The sequence below is a fragment of the Eriocheir sinensis genome, unplaced genomic scaffold, assembly GCF_024679095.1.
Source record: "Eriocheir sinensis breed Jianghai 21 unplaced genomic scaffold, ASM2467909v1 Scaffold256, whole genome shotgun sequence".
Taxonomy (NCBI): Eukaryota; Metazoa; Arthropoda; class Malacostraca; order Decapoda; family Varunidae; genus Eriocheir; species Eriocheir sinensis.
Genome location: NW_026111561.1, coordinates 461,588 through 477,322, shown reverse-complemented (window position 1 = coordinate 477,322; position 15,735 = coordinate 461,588). Strand labels below are relative to the sequence as shown.

The following is a 15,735-nucleotide window of genomic DNA, read 5'->3' as shown; positions in this document are numbered from 1 at the left end:
TGGGGCAAAGTTAAATGATTTTCTCTTTGATATATTGACTTTTGAGTCTAATATAAAACATAACTTAGTTTTTTTAATTTTGATGATCTAAGTATGAAATATCTTCACACGAAGATATTTCATACCCCATTTTCATACAACACCGGGCGCCCGGCCACGCATGCAGTAGGGAGGAGACGTTTTTTTTCTGAGGCGGAAAAAAGTAGTGATTATCGCTAGTTTGGTTACAAAAGTAACGAAGATACCGATATATATTTAAATAAGTAGCGGATGGCCGATAACCCGATTTTGTTATCAGCGATAAAGTATCGCGATAACTTATCGCGATAACGCCCAGCTATGCTCGAGACAGCCAGCCGTTTCCCTACGGAGGAGCACAGAGCTCGTAGTACCGATCTTTGGGTAGGGCTGAGACCACTCATACACAACACACCGCGACAACGAGGTCACAACTCCTTGCCTGACGTCGCGTACCTACTCACTGCTAGGTGAACAGGGGCTACACGTGAAAGAAGATTAACCCAATTTATCTTCACCCGGCTGGGGATTCGAACCCCGGTCCTTCTGGTTGTAAGGCCGACTTTCTATCAACTGAGCTACCGGGACGTGTGTGTGTGTGTGTGTGTGTCATGCGTGCCTGCCTGCCGGCCACACGCTCCTGCTTAGAAATAAGAAAAAGAACAATGCGGGAGACACGAGTTCTCTTTTTCGATAATTAAAATCACCCGCGGCGCAGCGACACACAGGTCTGCCAGGTGCCACCGGGGATGTCAGAGACTTGACCGTGTAGTTGGTGGCTCCTGCAGACGGACCCCAGTGCTCTAACGTGGGTGTTTTCAGGCGCTTTCGACTCTCACGTCAATTATTCCCGAAGGCCGAGAGGGGGATCGTTACCTTTGCAAACACAACAGCAACTTCGGAACTGTTTAATCGTCTTCATTGAGAGCCTTGCATTGTGGAGGGGGTGACGGGAAGGAGAGAGAGAGAGAGAGAGAGAATTACACAGACTTACATAGAAAATCAAACCACCAGATCCCATGGTCCAGACTAAGTGGTCTATCCTTAAACCTTAGTGATTATACATTAATCAGATGGCTCCAAAACGTTGCATTTCGACTCTTGTTAATATTAAGTTCAAGGAAGTGACGGTCGAGCTTGTTTTTGAAGGAGTCAATCGTGTTACACTGGACCACTGATGGTGGGAGCTTATTCCATTCTCGCACTACAGCGTTGGTGAAGAAAAATTTGGTGCAGTCTGAATTTATCTGTATACATTTGAGTTTTGTGCCACTGTTCCTCGTTCACAAAGTGCCATCGATCATAAACAATTATGATTTGTCTACACTCGTGAAACCATTGAGTATTTCAAAACATTCGATCAGTTTTCCTCGGAGGCGACGTTTCTCAAGTGAGAACAAGTTAAGAGTGGAAAGCCTCTCTTCGTAGGATTTGTTGCGCAAGGAAGGGATCTTTTTTTTTGCTCGACGCTGAACACCTTCTAGTTTAGCAATATCCTTTGCATGGTGGGAAAACCAAACTGTACCGCATATTCCAAGTGGGGTCTGACTAAACTATTGTAGAGCGGAAGTATTACATCTTTATTCTTGAATAAGAAGTTTCTTTTAATGAAGCCCAACATTTTGTTTCCTTTATTTGCTGCATCGATGCATTGCTGTGAGAATTTGAGGTTTGACTCGATTTTGACCCCCAGGTCCTTAACTCATTGACCTCCTATGAGTTTAACGCCGCGCATTTCGTAATCGAACTTCTTATTTTTTGTTCCTACTTGAAGGACCTGGGCCCGTACTTATAAAGAAATTTATGTGAGACATAAACTGAAACATATCCGAGTATTAACAATGACGAGACATAACCCCCCTCCTTATGTTTCACCCCCTCAACATAACCAGCTCGACATAAGCGAGTATTAGTACATCGTTGCCAACCCCTGCGCTGCACCTATGAAAGGGATACCAACTCAAAATAAAATGTTGGAATTTGGTATAATTTTGATGTTAAAAGCATATTGACGTATTGGTAATATGTATAAAATAAAATAAAGTATTTTCGGGTATTGTTGACGATGCATAGACCAACATCACATGGAATAATGATAAAATTAAGGACGTAGCCCCTCAAACATGTAAACAAACGTTCCCGCGAGTTTCAAGCTAGCAGGCAGCAGCCATGGCCGCCAACAGCCAGCCACGACCTCTGCAGCCCCTCAGCAGCCATCGAGGTCAGCAGCTACACCAGGAGCAGCAGCAGGAGGGACCACAGCCTCACCCCCAGCCACATCAGCAGCAGCAGCAGCAGGAACAGCCGCCCCAGCTACCGCCTCCTCGGCAGACACGTCACCGCCACGCCAATTGGACGCACGCTGAAACGCTCTCCCTTGTACAGCTCTACAGGGAGAAAGCAGCCATCATCAAGGGAAATTTTTCCGACAATGGCTGCTCTGCTGAGGCGAAGGCGAAGGCTTGGGGCAGCATTGTCTCTCGCCTAGCGGCACTCCACCCTGGCTTCAGCAGATGCATAAAGCAGTGCCAGAGACGCTGGCAAACTGTTATGCATGAAGCAAAAGCTAAAATTAGTGCCTACCAAAAGGCCAGGAATGGAACAGGTAAGATTTTTCTTGAAATAAAATGGTATTCATGAAGTGCAAGGAATGGCTAACAAGCAAAGTGACAGTCCTGTAAATTTCAATGCTTATTAAGTGCTTGATGGAAATAACATTTGTAATGTATTGCCTTTTCTTTTCAATCAAGAATTCAATTGACTTAGCCTTGCACTCATGTACCAATATATATATATATATATATATATATATATATATATATATATATATATATATATATATATATATATATATATATATATATATATATATATATATATATATATATATATATATATATATATATATAGGAGGTGGCCTTCCGCCTACACCCCTCGGGGAGCTAGAGGTCATCATCGCTGATGTGCTGGGAGAGGGGAACGTATCAGTCAATTCTATTGACAGGACAGTGGTGGACCCTTTTCCACTTGACACTGAAGATGTTCCCGAAAATGGGTGGGTAAATAAAACTTTAGTCATGTATAAATATTTACAGAGCCCTTACATGCCTAAGTGCTGCCCCAGCAAAGTTCTCAGTGACTCCCCCCCTCCCCTCAATCACCACTTCCCACCTCCACCACGTACCTTTACTGCCTATGACCCTAATTCGGGCAATGTGATTATTGGATACCGGTATACATAATAAAATATACTTTTGCTGTCTGTGCCGTATAATTAAGTGAAGTTTTAAAAATTATTTTTTCATAAATAATAGGAAAAAGCATTCCTCAGACTGCAGTGTGGCTGTTATTGTTATTTTCTGAAAAATATTGATTTTAAAATAATTTTGTCAGCCTTGTGGGCGGCAGGTTCAGGCTAGAATTGCCACCCCTGGCTTCCGCACCCCCATGTGAGGGCTCTGAATATTTACTAAACGTTATTTGTACAATCATTAGTAAAATTTGTTATTTCCGTTCCTTGATGATCGTCGTATTTGTCTACTTTAGCTTGTTTGTATGATACACTGATTTGTTATATTTTAGGAATTCTGTACCAACTTTTTATTAAGGTTACAAGCAGACAATATGGATTAACCTAAAATGTCTTATAGGTGTCATTAATTTGTACTAAATGTATTGCTTTATGAAGTGTGTCTCATATGTCTGACATTACTTCATTACAAAAATAAGAATAAATATTCTTAAATTCAAATGTACACCCGACCTCTGCTGAGAGAAGGTCGTGACCTCACCCCGCTGCGCCCCACAACATCGCTTGCCCTGTGTTTTCGTTGTGCTCTTGGGATTGCGTTTGTGTGTTCTCGCTTGTGGACCTTGTGTGTTGCCTGTGATTTCCCGACACGTGTTTGGTGTGTGTTCGCTTGTGGTTTCTGCCTGTGGTTGCCTCTGTGATTTGTGTTTCCGGTGTTTTTGCGTGTGATCTGGCTGTGTCCGGGTGTTCTGCGTGGGTTTCAGAGTGATTCAAGTGTGTTGTGTTTCCGGTGTTTTTGCGTGTGATTTGGCTGCTTCTAAGTGTACTGCGTGTGTTTCAGTGTTTTGAGCGTGCTGTTTTGTTTCCGGTGTTTTTGCGTGTGATTTGTCTGTTGTTCGAGTGTTCGGCGTTTCGAGTGTGTTGTGTCTCCAGTGCTTTTGCGTGTGATTTAGCTGTTTATAGTGCTGCCTGTGGTTGCCTCTGTGATTTGTGTTTCCGGTGTTTTTGCGTGTGATCTGGCTGTTTCCGGGTGTTCTGCGTGGGTTTCAGAGTGATTCAAGTGTGTTGTGTTTCCGGTGTTTTTGCGTGTGATTTGGCTGCTTCTAAGTGTACTGCGTGTGTTTCAGTGTTTTGAGCGTGCTGTTTTGTGTCCGGTGTTTCTGCGTGTGATTTGGCTGTTTTCGAGTGTTCTGCGTTTCGAGTGTATTGTGTTTCAGTGCTTTTGCGTGTGATTTGGCTGTTTATAGAGCTCTGCGTGGGATTCAGAGAGTATTGAGTGCTGTTGTATTTCAGGTGTTTTGCAGTGACTTGAGGGTGTTTAGTCGTGCTTGTGCTTGGGTTTCTGTGTGTTTCGTGTGTCCCGAGTGTGACTTTGTGTTCCCGAGTGTCTCACGCGTGATTTGGGTGTGTCGACAACCCACCCTTTGAATTCCCTGAGGATTCAATCTGCTCCCCCTCACTACACCCTCTTTAAATCCCCTAGAGGATTAACACCTCCTCCCCCCCGTTCCCTCCCCTCACCTAAGCCCCCCACCCTCGCTCACCTCACATCCCTTTTGCTCCTCCTCATCCCCTAGAGGATTAGCCCTTCCTACTCCTCCCTCACCTCCACATATTTCTAAGCCCTCCCCCCCTCACTCACCTTACCTCACATCCTATTTACCCATCCCTTCACCCACCTTACCTCGCCTCTTTCTTAACCTTTCTTGTTCTAACACACCTCACTCACCTCACATCCCTTCCTACTCCTCCTCTCTCCCACTTACCTCCTTTCCCAAACTTCTCTCACTCATCTCACCTATTTCCTAATCCTCCTTGATCTCACACACCTCACTCACCGCCTCCCTTTCCCCCTCTCTACTCACCTCACATCCCTTCCTACTCCTCCTCTCTCCCACCTCACCAATGTCCTAACCCTCCTAGATCTCACACACCTCACTCACCGCCTCTCTTTCCCCTCTTTACTCACCACATCCCTCCTACTCCTCCTCTCTCCCACCTCACCTATTTCCTAACCCTCCTTGATCTCACACCTCACTCCGCCTCTCTTTCCCCTCTTTACTCACCTCACATCTCTTCCTACTCCTCCTCTCCCCACCTCACCTATTTCCTAACCCTCCTTGATCTCACCTCCTCACGCCTCTCTTCCCCTCTTTACTCACCTCACATCCCTTCCTACTCCTCCTCTCTCCCACCTCACCTATTTCCTAACCCTCCTTGATCTCACACACCTCCCTTTCCCCCTCTTTACTCACCTCACATCCCTTCCTACTCCTCCTCTCTCTCACTTTTCCTCCATTACTAAACTACCTCTCACACACCTCACCCCCTTTCCTAATCCCCTTCACTTTGTGTTTTTATCTCTTTCATTTCAGCTAAGATGGCACCTAAGAAGTGCAGTACTTGTAACAGTAGCTTCTCAGCTCACTTTTTTACAGGGCGTTCTGCTGTCTGTCGACTGTGTCTGTCCAGGCAGCATCTCGAGACAAGACTGCAGGAGCAGGAAGAGAAGATGGAAGAAGGCCAGAATAAAATAATGGAGCTTTCTCTCACCAGGCAGCATCTCGAGACCAGACTGCAGGAGCAAGAAGAGAAGATGGAAGCAGGTCAGAATAAAATAATAGAGCTTTCTCGCACTGTTGCCTCCTTGCAGGAATTCATCCAGGCTAACGTTGCTGTGGTGCCAAACCCTTCTCCAACCGCCCCCTTGCCCTCAGCGGTACCGTCGACACCAGCGGACAACACCACGCAACGGGAGGATGCTAGTGGCACCGACCATGATGGCTTCACCGTCGTGAATGGAGGAGCCAAACCAGCCAGACAAGCGATTTATCCTGTTCATTGCTTCAACAGGTTTGCCATTCTGGAGGAGGAGGACGAGCAGGAGAGCACCTTCCTGGTGGGTGACTCCATGATTCGCCAGCAGGTCGTTGAGTTCTGCGGCAGAGTTCCTCGTCGAAGACGGAACTATTGCTATCCTGGTGCTGGGATCGACGACATAACTGCTGCTCTTGAGGAGATCTCCCCCCAGGCTACTAATGATTCACTGTTTGTTATCCACACAGGTACGAACGACGTCACCACGACCCGGTCTGAGGAACTCCTGGAGAAGTACCGTAGGCTCATCCAGCAGTATAAGACTAAATCCCTAACATTTTGATTTCAGGAGTTCTACCACGGACTTGGGCGGAGAGCGACTTTTCAGTAAGGCCTTCAGCCTAAACAACCGCTTACAGACTCTTTGCAGGGAGCTTGACGTGGAGTTCCTAAACGCATGGGACAATTTCTATGGACAAAATGAACTTTTCCACAGGGACGGATTGCACCTTTCTCCCATCGGGGCAGCCAGACTCGGAAGGCTCCTCAACGAAGCAGTGCGTGTCATCCGAGCAAAAACGAGTCACGGCCACGTCCCTCCACCCCCGTGTAAATAGACGCCGTGCATCGCAACAAACCCGTAACCGTGATCCCGCAAGTACCACCACCTGTATTACCAAGCCTCTAGATAACTTAAAATCCTTAGTTTCAATGCGCGTAGCCTAAGAAACAAATTTGATGAACTGAGATGTCTTGCTTTAACAGAAAATTTTGACATAATTGCTATAACCGAAACATTTATCGACACCACAAATATTGATTTAAGTTCCGAATACAACATAGATGGCTACAGACTCTTCAACAAAGATCGTGTAAACCGTAGAGGCGGTGGCGTCGCCCTTTATGTCAAAAGCTATTTGCAACCCACCGACAAAACACCGGGAAACAGTAACGTTGAACATTTGTGCGTGCGAGTAAACATTGCAAAAGTCAATTTAAATATATCTGTCACCTACAGACCTCCCGGGCAATCACTCGATGACGACCTTGAAATGTACAGCGTCTTAAGGCAGTCACTTAATAACAACGACTCACTGATATTAGGAGACTTTAACCACCCCATATCGACTGGGCGACACTGTCAGGTACAGAAGGCGAGTCACATAGAATGATCGAATTTCTAGAAGAAAATTATCTAAGCCAAATGGTTTCTGAGCCAACTCGACAAAATAATATACTCGACCTTGTTATAACGACCCAAGATAACCTTGTCAGTAGTGTCACGGTAGGAGAACACCTCGGTTCTTGCGATCATAAATTAGTGCGCGTCGACATTAAAGCTCAATCATCAGTGACTGAAAATAAAGTAAAGGTGCCCAATTTCAAAGAGCTAACTTCGTAGAAATCCGACAAAACTAACAGAAATACAACTATCAGATGACGGCAACGTAGAGGAAGCCTGGCTAAGCCTTAAAAATCACTTACTCACTCAGCAGAACACATTCGTCCCCTTGTGCGAGAAGCGAATTAACACTAATAAAAGCCCACCGTGGTTTAATAGCGAAATTAAACAATCAGTCAATGAGAGAAAATTGTTTTACAGGTTAAAGAAAGAACAAAGCACGCCCGAGAACATTAGACTCTATAATGATGCCAGGCGACGAGTAAAAAGACTAGTAGGTCAGGCAAAGCGTAGATATGAAGAAAATATTGCAGCCAACTGTAAAAATAACCCGAAATCTTTCTTCAGTTACATAAACAACAGAAAGGCGATCAAAAGTGGTATTGGACCTTTAACAAACAGCGACGGTGCACTAGTGACTGACAGCCAACACATTGCAAACCTCTTAAACAATTACTTTTCCTCGGTGTTTAATACTAACAGTCTTCCTCTCGCTACCACCAACACCAGTACTATTGTAAATCTCGAGCATGCATTGCCTAATTTTGAAATAACAACCGATGAAGTCCTTAAAGCTCTCCATTCACTTAAAACAAATAAAAGTCCTGGACCTGACAAAGTATATCCAACTCTGCTGAAAGAAACGAAGAGCGAAATACTCTCCTCCCTCACAACCGTATTCAATATGTCCTTGCGACAAGGCATCGTCCTTCAGATTGGAAAAGGCTAACGTGACACCGATTTTCAAGAAAGGAGACAAAAAAGTACCAGGTAATTACAGGCCCATTAGTCTAACTTCGGTTGTAGGTAAGCTACTTGAGGGCATAATTAGAGGTGAGTTACCTTGAAAGCCACTCATTGATTGGGGACTCACAACATGGCTTCCGAAACAAAAGATCCTGCCTATCAAACCTATTAACCTTTTATAACGACCTCTTCACTGTTTATGACGTAACCAAATCACTGGACGTAGTCTATCTTGATTTCAGAAAGCGTTTGATAAAGTCCCGCATCATAAATTACTTTACAAATTAAAGCAAATAGGTATTGACGGTCAAGTAAACCAATGGATCGCGAATTGGTTGAGCAACAGACAACAAGAGTAGTGATTGACGGATTTAACTCAAGAGTGGGCGCCTGTCACTAGTGGCGTCCCTCAGGGCTCGGTCCTTGGCCCAGTGCTCTTCATTATTTACATCAACGACGTGGATGTTGGACTCAATAACCGCATTAGTAAATTTGCAGACGACACAAAGATTGGTAACTCGGTTCTCACTGACGAAGACAGGCAAAGCCTCAAGAGGATTTGCACAAAATTTCAACTTGGTCGGATAGATGGAGATGCCCTTTAACGTAGACAAGTGCCAGGTCCTTCAAGTTGGAACGAGGAATAAGAAGTTCGAATACGAAATGCGCGGCGTTAAACTCAAAAGCGTTCAATGCGTCAAAGACTTGGGGGTCAAAATCGCGTCAAACCTCAAATTCTCACAGCAATGCATCGATGCAGCAAATAAAGCGAACAGAATGTTGGGCTTCATTAAAAGAAACTTTGTATTCAAGAATAAAGATGTAATACTCCGCTCTACAACAGTTAAGTCAGACCCACTTGGAATATGCGGTACAGTTTTGGTCCCCCCACCATGCTAAGGATATTGCTAAATTAGAAGGTGTTCAGCGTCGGGCAACGAAAATGATCCCTTCCTTGCGCAACAAATCCTACGAAGAAAGGCTTTCTATCCTTAACATGTTCTCTCTTGAGAAACGTCGCCTCCGAGGAAAATTGATCGAATGTTTTAAAATACTTAATGGTTTCACGAATGTAGACAGATCAACATTGTTTATGATCGATGACAGTCTGCGCACGAGGAACAATGGCGTAAAACTCAGATGTAGACAAGTAAATTCAGATTGCACCAAATTTTTCTTCACCAACGTTGTAGTGCGAGAATGGAATAAGCTTCCACCATCAGTGGTCCAGTGTAACACGATTGACTCCTTCAAAAATAAGCTCGACCGTCACTTCCTTCAACTTAATATCAACTAGAGTAGAAATGCAACGTTTTGGAGTCTTCTGATTAATGTAAAATCACTTAGGTTTAAGGACAGACCACCAAGTCTGGACCATGGGGTCTGTGTGGTCTGATTTTCTATGTAAATCTATGTAAATCTATGTAAATCTATGTAAACATGTACATGACATTTCCAAATGATTTATCAGTTGTGTTAGTTCATTTTACTGAGAAATGCCTGTCAGGTAGATTGTAGATTTAAAGTTCTCCAAAATAGGTCTTGCTGTTACTGTTGAAAATAATTTGCTTTCCTTTTAGAAAACTGCAGTACACAAGGAGGAGGTATTGCTTTCCATCTCCTAAAGTCCACAGTTTTCTGCTTAAAGTATTATTATAGAATACTATTACATATTATTATTATTTACCCAATACTATCATGCTGCTGTATGCAGTCCATATTAGGGCACTCATGGAATCAAACAGTGAGGAACAATGTGTACAGAAATTTATTCAATTGCTATCGAGAGCTGACTTGATAATGTGTTGAGACATCCTTCCTAGTAATAATAAAAATAAAACGGTCTATTAAGTGATTGCAGCTGTAAAGCTGAAAATATACACATTTAAAATACAAATTTTGAAATATATTTGAAAAAAATGGGAAATTACAATATGAAAGGGGTATAGGTCAAAAAAGGGTCAGGTCGCCGCTGATGGCAGGGGTGCAGGTAGAGGCGGCTGAACAGAGTTCTCTCAGCAGCATGATGGTCGGGCTGGTGTACCTCGGGGCACCTGGGACGTCGGCTGGATAGTAAGGCCGTGTCGATGTCACACTGACCATTTCTAAACTTCAGTGTCTTCACGGGACCACAAACACAGCACTCACTGTCTGTCACCATGATTAAGCTTGATGTCACAATAGTTTCTTACGATGTTGGGTTTTTGATGAAAAGGGAGAGGGGGATGGAGGGGCAGGGGAGAGGCCAACAGGCTGGCCCCGGGCTACTCCATTCGGAGCGCCGTGACCCACGTCTGACCTCGGTCAGGTCTGCTTACTCATGAACCATGCTAGTTGTCCTTAACGACGTAGGCATTACGTACTGAACAGCAGAACACCAAAGAAATGACCTCTGGAACACACTCCTTTCCTGCAAAGGCTTTTCAACCTAAACTGTATTGTTTCCATAAATGGGGATGTAAGTCAAATAACACAAGAAAATTATGAGTGCAGGTACTGATGGATGTATTTTTGCCAGGAGTCTTCAGGTGGATGTCACACCACCTGTCCCTCCCCAACCCAGCACAGACACACCTCAAACCACCACCACACCACCACCAGTAGTTCCTGCCGCTGCAGCTTCCTCCAGTACACCAGTTGGGACCTGCACCATGTTGGTGGATGAGGAGGAGCTGCAGTTCATCCGCCTGAAGAGGGAACTTGAACTGCAGGCTGCAGAGCTACAAGTAGAAATTAAACAGGCAGAATTAAAAAAAACTTAAACAAGAAACTGAAAATTTAAAAGTACATAAAACCCTACTCGAACTTCAAGTAAAAAAACTAATGTAACACACAAATACACTCCACCATGCCGCTACTACCCCACACACTCCACCCTGTCTCTCCTCTCTTTTGCAAAATCCATCCTGTTTCTACTCACACACTCCACCCAGCCTCTACTATCCTTCACACACTCCACCATGTCTCTCTCTCCTTCACACTCCACTCTGCCTCTTCTCTCCTTCACACTCCACCCTGCCTCTACTCTCCTTCACACTCCACCCCTGGCTCTTCTTTCCCTCACACAATCCACACTGACTATACTTTCCTTCACACACTCCACCCTGCCTCTACTTTCCTTCACACACTCCACCCTGCCTCTACTCTCCTTCACACACCTCACCCTGCCTCTTCTCTCAAACACACTCCACCCTTTCTACCCTGCCGGTACTCTCTTCTACATTAGATTTCCTGTAATATATTTTCCTTAGGATCTCCATTATGTAGTTTTCCTACATAGTTATTTATTATAAAGGATTTATTTATTTATTTATTGTTAAAAAAATCATTTATTGCTTAATATTAGAAAAAGTAAAGGCAATCATGAGTATAGGGGCTGTTTTAAACCATACATACTGGTGAAAATTTCTTACCAAATACTGTAATAAATTTATTTTAATACTGAGTATAGCTTCTGCATTTATTAGTGATACGAATGTGGATTTGTAATATATATATATATATATATATATATATATATATATATATATATATATATATATATATATATATATATATATATATATATATATATCAAATCCACACACAATTGTATTACAAACACACATACTTGGAAGTAGGTGTGGAATTAACCTGTTGATGGGTCGGGAAGCCTCATACAGCTGCACGAGGCTGAGGTTGAGGTCTGTCACTGCAACAAAAATTGAAACATTGCAATAGTAAGATTCTTTAAACGAAAATTTAAAATTAAATACTGAGCAGCATGGAAAGATACAGGCTGATACACAAAACATTTAATTTTGATATTTGTAACTTACATGAAGTGAAGGTTGACAAACTCATCCCTGTAGAGCAGACCTTCCCGAACTCGTCCAGGTACAGGTGGTAGTGGGACAGGTGGGTCCTCATGGAAAACTGCACCATCACCCTCGTCCTCTCCTTCCTCGGGTACAGGGAGGCGTCTGTCTTTGCAGATGTTGTGCAAAATAGCACACACCTACAGACAGAGTTAATATTAACAAGTAATAAAAATTATTGTTGTGTAGTGGACGATACAGTATTGAGATGTGATCATCACTTGATTGTCTACATACCTGTATTATTCTACACACATATGCAGGAGGGCTGACTCTGATTTCACCATGGAGCACATGAAATCTCCGCTTCCACTGGCCAATCCCCCTCTCCACTGTGCTCCTTGTCCTTTTGTGTGCTCTGAAATTTTTAGTTAATGACAATGTAGTGATACTGTAAAAATTGCTTTTGCAACTGAACTTAAAAACAACTTTCGGATAATCTTAAGAATAGCGGCTCCCTAGCAGGTGCGCATAAAGGGCACAGTATGGTGGTAATTACAACATTACTAGCACATACGACGGGATTTTGACAAGTGGTCAGCCGTGTTTGTCACAAAGGGTGTATTTCTCCACGCAGGCCTCACGATTTTTCCAAGTCGATGGGCGATGAGACTGGCTTGCAGAGGCTGGTGGAATCCATATGTTTGTTTGTGTGCGTGCAGGTACTGTGACGTACTGTCACGTACAAATTCTGCAGCTTTTCACACTTGTAGGGTTAGGAGGGGAGGACAAGGGAAGAACGAATTATACACGAAAAAATGTATTTGTAATTTATTACGCGTCTTTCTGCCTTCAGACAAGGCATGACACTCTTGCCCAAATTTATTACATTGAAAATGAAGTTGAAATCTAAGCCATAACATAATCTGCTTGGGTTCTCATTGAAGAGCATTGCCCCAGATTTAGGGATTTTTTCACGTTTAGGGATATTCGGGTTTCCTCACCTGCAGCTTGGATACCTTAAATTCCTCACCTCCGTCACTTCTGTCTGTGTCATGGCATTGGAAAGGTGTACCGACTGCGATTATGGCCTCATTGACTTCTGCTTGCGGTACTCCGGGAAAGCAAGAGACTTGCTTGACTTGTGTGTTCGCCACAAACAATATCGAGCGGATGTGGAGGGAAGCAAAGAAAAGTGCCCTCTTTGGCAGGAGGAAGAAGCACTTTGTGGGGTACCTCGCAAGGTGCATGTTTCTTATGGCCATTAATGACCCTAACAAACGCTTGAATGTCTTCCTTCAAGAGGCAGCTGCACTATAGAACCCCTGTAACCACCCACAGGAGACGCATGCGGCATCTACTTCCTCTTCAAGTTGGAAGTATTTCTGAGGGCATTCTATATTTTTTGTTGTTAGGTTGTAAAGTTCGGTTGGGATAATTTAAGAAGGAGGGGTCCAGGGGAGTCGAGAGGGTAGTTAGCTGTTAGGTCGTAAGGTTCGGTTGGGGTAGTTTCAATATACTCGACAGGCAGTGTGGCCCGTCAAAAAATTATGCGACGCGGGACGGATTGGGAGGGGGTCACTATGCTTGCCATCCAATGACACGCCCGACACTCGTCAACAGACCGGCTGCAGCGGCTGCCAAGTTATATTGGAATAGATTACAAGAGCATGCGTAAGGGACTTTAATTACTTTCGACAAGGGAATTTTCCCTAATTTGGGGATTTTCTGGGAAATTGTGGGGCCAAATTTTCAGTGATTTGGGCTTTCCCCTAAACTCAGCTTCCCACAGGTCACCAGGCTTGTCTTGGGGTAGGGGGCTGGGGTGGTGGAGGAATGGAGCCGCTATTCTTAAGATTTATCAAACTTTCCTTTAAGAATGTCATGTTTCACACTAAGTTCATTAACCTACCTATATTACATTTTCCCCCTCATAGACTAGTATGTACTAGCAATACTGAAATTACAAAAAGATCAAGCCTAACTGTAACAACCTAAAATGGCAGCAACCTTTTCTAGACAATACCTTGTCAAGTTTCAAATTAGCAATGCAACGTCATGGAACAACAATATTGTTTCTGTAAGATTTATAATCCTGCAGTTAAGGGTTGTTATGCTAGATTTTTCTAATGAACATACAAGGGGTTTTAAGAAGTAAAACACAGCCATGATTGGAAAAAGGATGAATGTATAAGAGCACTGTTAGCTAATCATAATACTGTTACCCAACTTAGCTAATTTTCCTACATTAGTGTAGTTTGCATGGCCTAAGCCTGAAATGATAAGCAATGATGAAAGATATTACGGCAATCCTATCACAAAGTGGTCCCTATTGTCTCAGCTCCTCTACATGCGCTGGGCTATGTTGCCAGTAATGCATTATCTGCTGGTGTTACCACAACCTCGACTCCCAAGGAGTGCCAGGCTGCGCTAAGTTTGGTTAGGTTATATTAGGTTAGACTAGGCTACGTTATGTTAGTTTAGGTTATGTTATGTTAGATTAGGTTAGGTTAGGATGGGTTAGCTTAGGATAGTTTAGATTATGTTAGGTTAAATTAGGTTAGGTTTGATTAGGTTAGGATAGGTAAGGTTAGGTTATTAAGCTTGGTAGAGTTGAGGAGTGTGAGTGTAACACCAAGGTAACACTGCAGCACAGAATGAATAAGACTGGCAACCTAGCCCAGCGCGGGTAGAACAGATGAGGCTGCAGGGACCACTTTGCCATAGTAGACATTAATTACAACACGAATGTCGGTGTGTGTGTGTGTGTGCACAAAAACTTACCTATTATAGGCGGACTGTGGGCCCGGCTGAGGTCGTACATAGGGTGTCAGGAGCCACTTCTTGGAGGGGTAGGCACTGTCTCCCAATAAGTGGCATCCTGCAGGGACCATACCCCTCTCGAACCCTGTGAACAGAGCACTTTCACGCAAAATACGTGCGTCATGGACAGACCCGGGCCAGTTTGCAGTTTGGTGTAAAATTCTCCCGTGTGTGTCACATACGATTTGCACATTTATAGAGTGGTGCCCTTTTCTGTTCACATACTCTGCCTCAAATTCCTTGGGTGCAACAATCCTCACATGTGTTCCGTCTACTGCCCCTACCACACCAGGAAATCCCGCAATTTCCTCAAACTCTCGCCGCTTCACCTGAGTTTCTTGCACAGTGAGGGGGAACTTGATGAAGCGTCTCACTATATGAGGCTGTGCAAGGGCGTACACAGTCTCCCGGGTGACCCTGCTGACGGTCTGTTGTGAAGGCCCCAAGTCGTCGCTGCTACACTGCTGCATTTTGCCCGTAGCAAGATACCTCAGTGTTTTGAGGCCCTTCATCTCAGGGGTGAGGGCTTGGTTCCTGTTTGTAGGAGCAGTCAAGGCCTCACGCACCAAATCGGTCACGAAGAGTGTCCCGCACGGTCCAGGCGGTACCTCTTGATCAATTCCGGGTCCGGAAGTTCATCAAGGACGTCTCTTCGTGCCCGAAAATTCCTCAGCTGCCGCGGACGCGCACCCACTACCTCTGCCATCTTGACTGTTATGCCTCGCTTATGTCGACCTCAGGATTGCAATGTTACCTCCACCCGCGCGTAGCTGGCAGGTCAGTTTATGTTCCGCTTAGTTGAAACATAAGGGTTATGCTTCCCTTATGTCTCGGTGTCCGCCATTTTCTTGATTTATGTCTCACATAAGCGAAACATACTC

At 44.1% G+C, this 15,735-nt stretch overlaps 1 protein-coding gene across 1 annotated transcript; it reads right to left on the bottom strand.

Moving 5' to 3' along the window:
* Positions 1–10,379: 10,379 nt before the first annotated feature.
* LOC126991281 (putative nuclease HARBI1) lies at positions 10,380–15,361 on the bottom strand. Its single transcript, XM_050850051.1, has 5 exons — positions 14,816–15,361; positions 12,329–12,449; positions 12,053–12,231; positions 11,845–11,925; positions 10,380–10,954 (listed from the first exon to the last, which is right to left on the bottom strand). Exons 1-4 carry the CDS (start codon positions 15,322–15,324, stop codon positions 11,889–11,891), a joined length of 846 nt encoding a protein of 281 aa, XP_050706008.1. The 5' UTR covers positions 15,325–15,361; the 3' UTR covers positions 10,380–10,954; positions 11,845–11,888.
* Positions 15,362–15,735: the final 374 nt, after the last annotated feature.

What these genes read in the sequence shown, in the direction of transcription:
- LOC126991281 (XM_050850051.1), bottom strand. Translation starts at nt 15,324, where the DNA reads ATGCAGCAGTGTAGCAGCGACGACTTGGGGCCTTCACAACAGACCGTC. An exon ending in CCACAGTCCGCCTATAATAG is followed by an intron (nt 12,450 to 14,815) that starts GTAAGTTTTTGT and finishes TAAAAATTTCAG; the next exon opens with AGCACACAAAAGGACAAGGA. An exon ending in TTTGTCAACCTTCACTTCAT is followed by an intron (nt 11,926 to 12,052) that starts GTAAGTTACAAA and finishes TTTTTGTTGCAG; the next exon opens with TGACAGACCTCAACCTCAGC.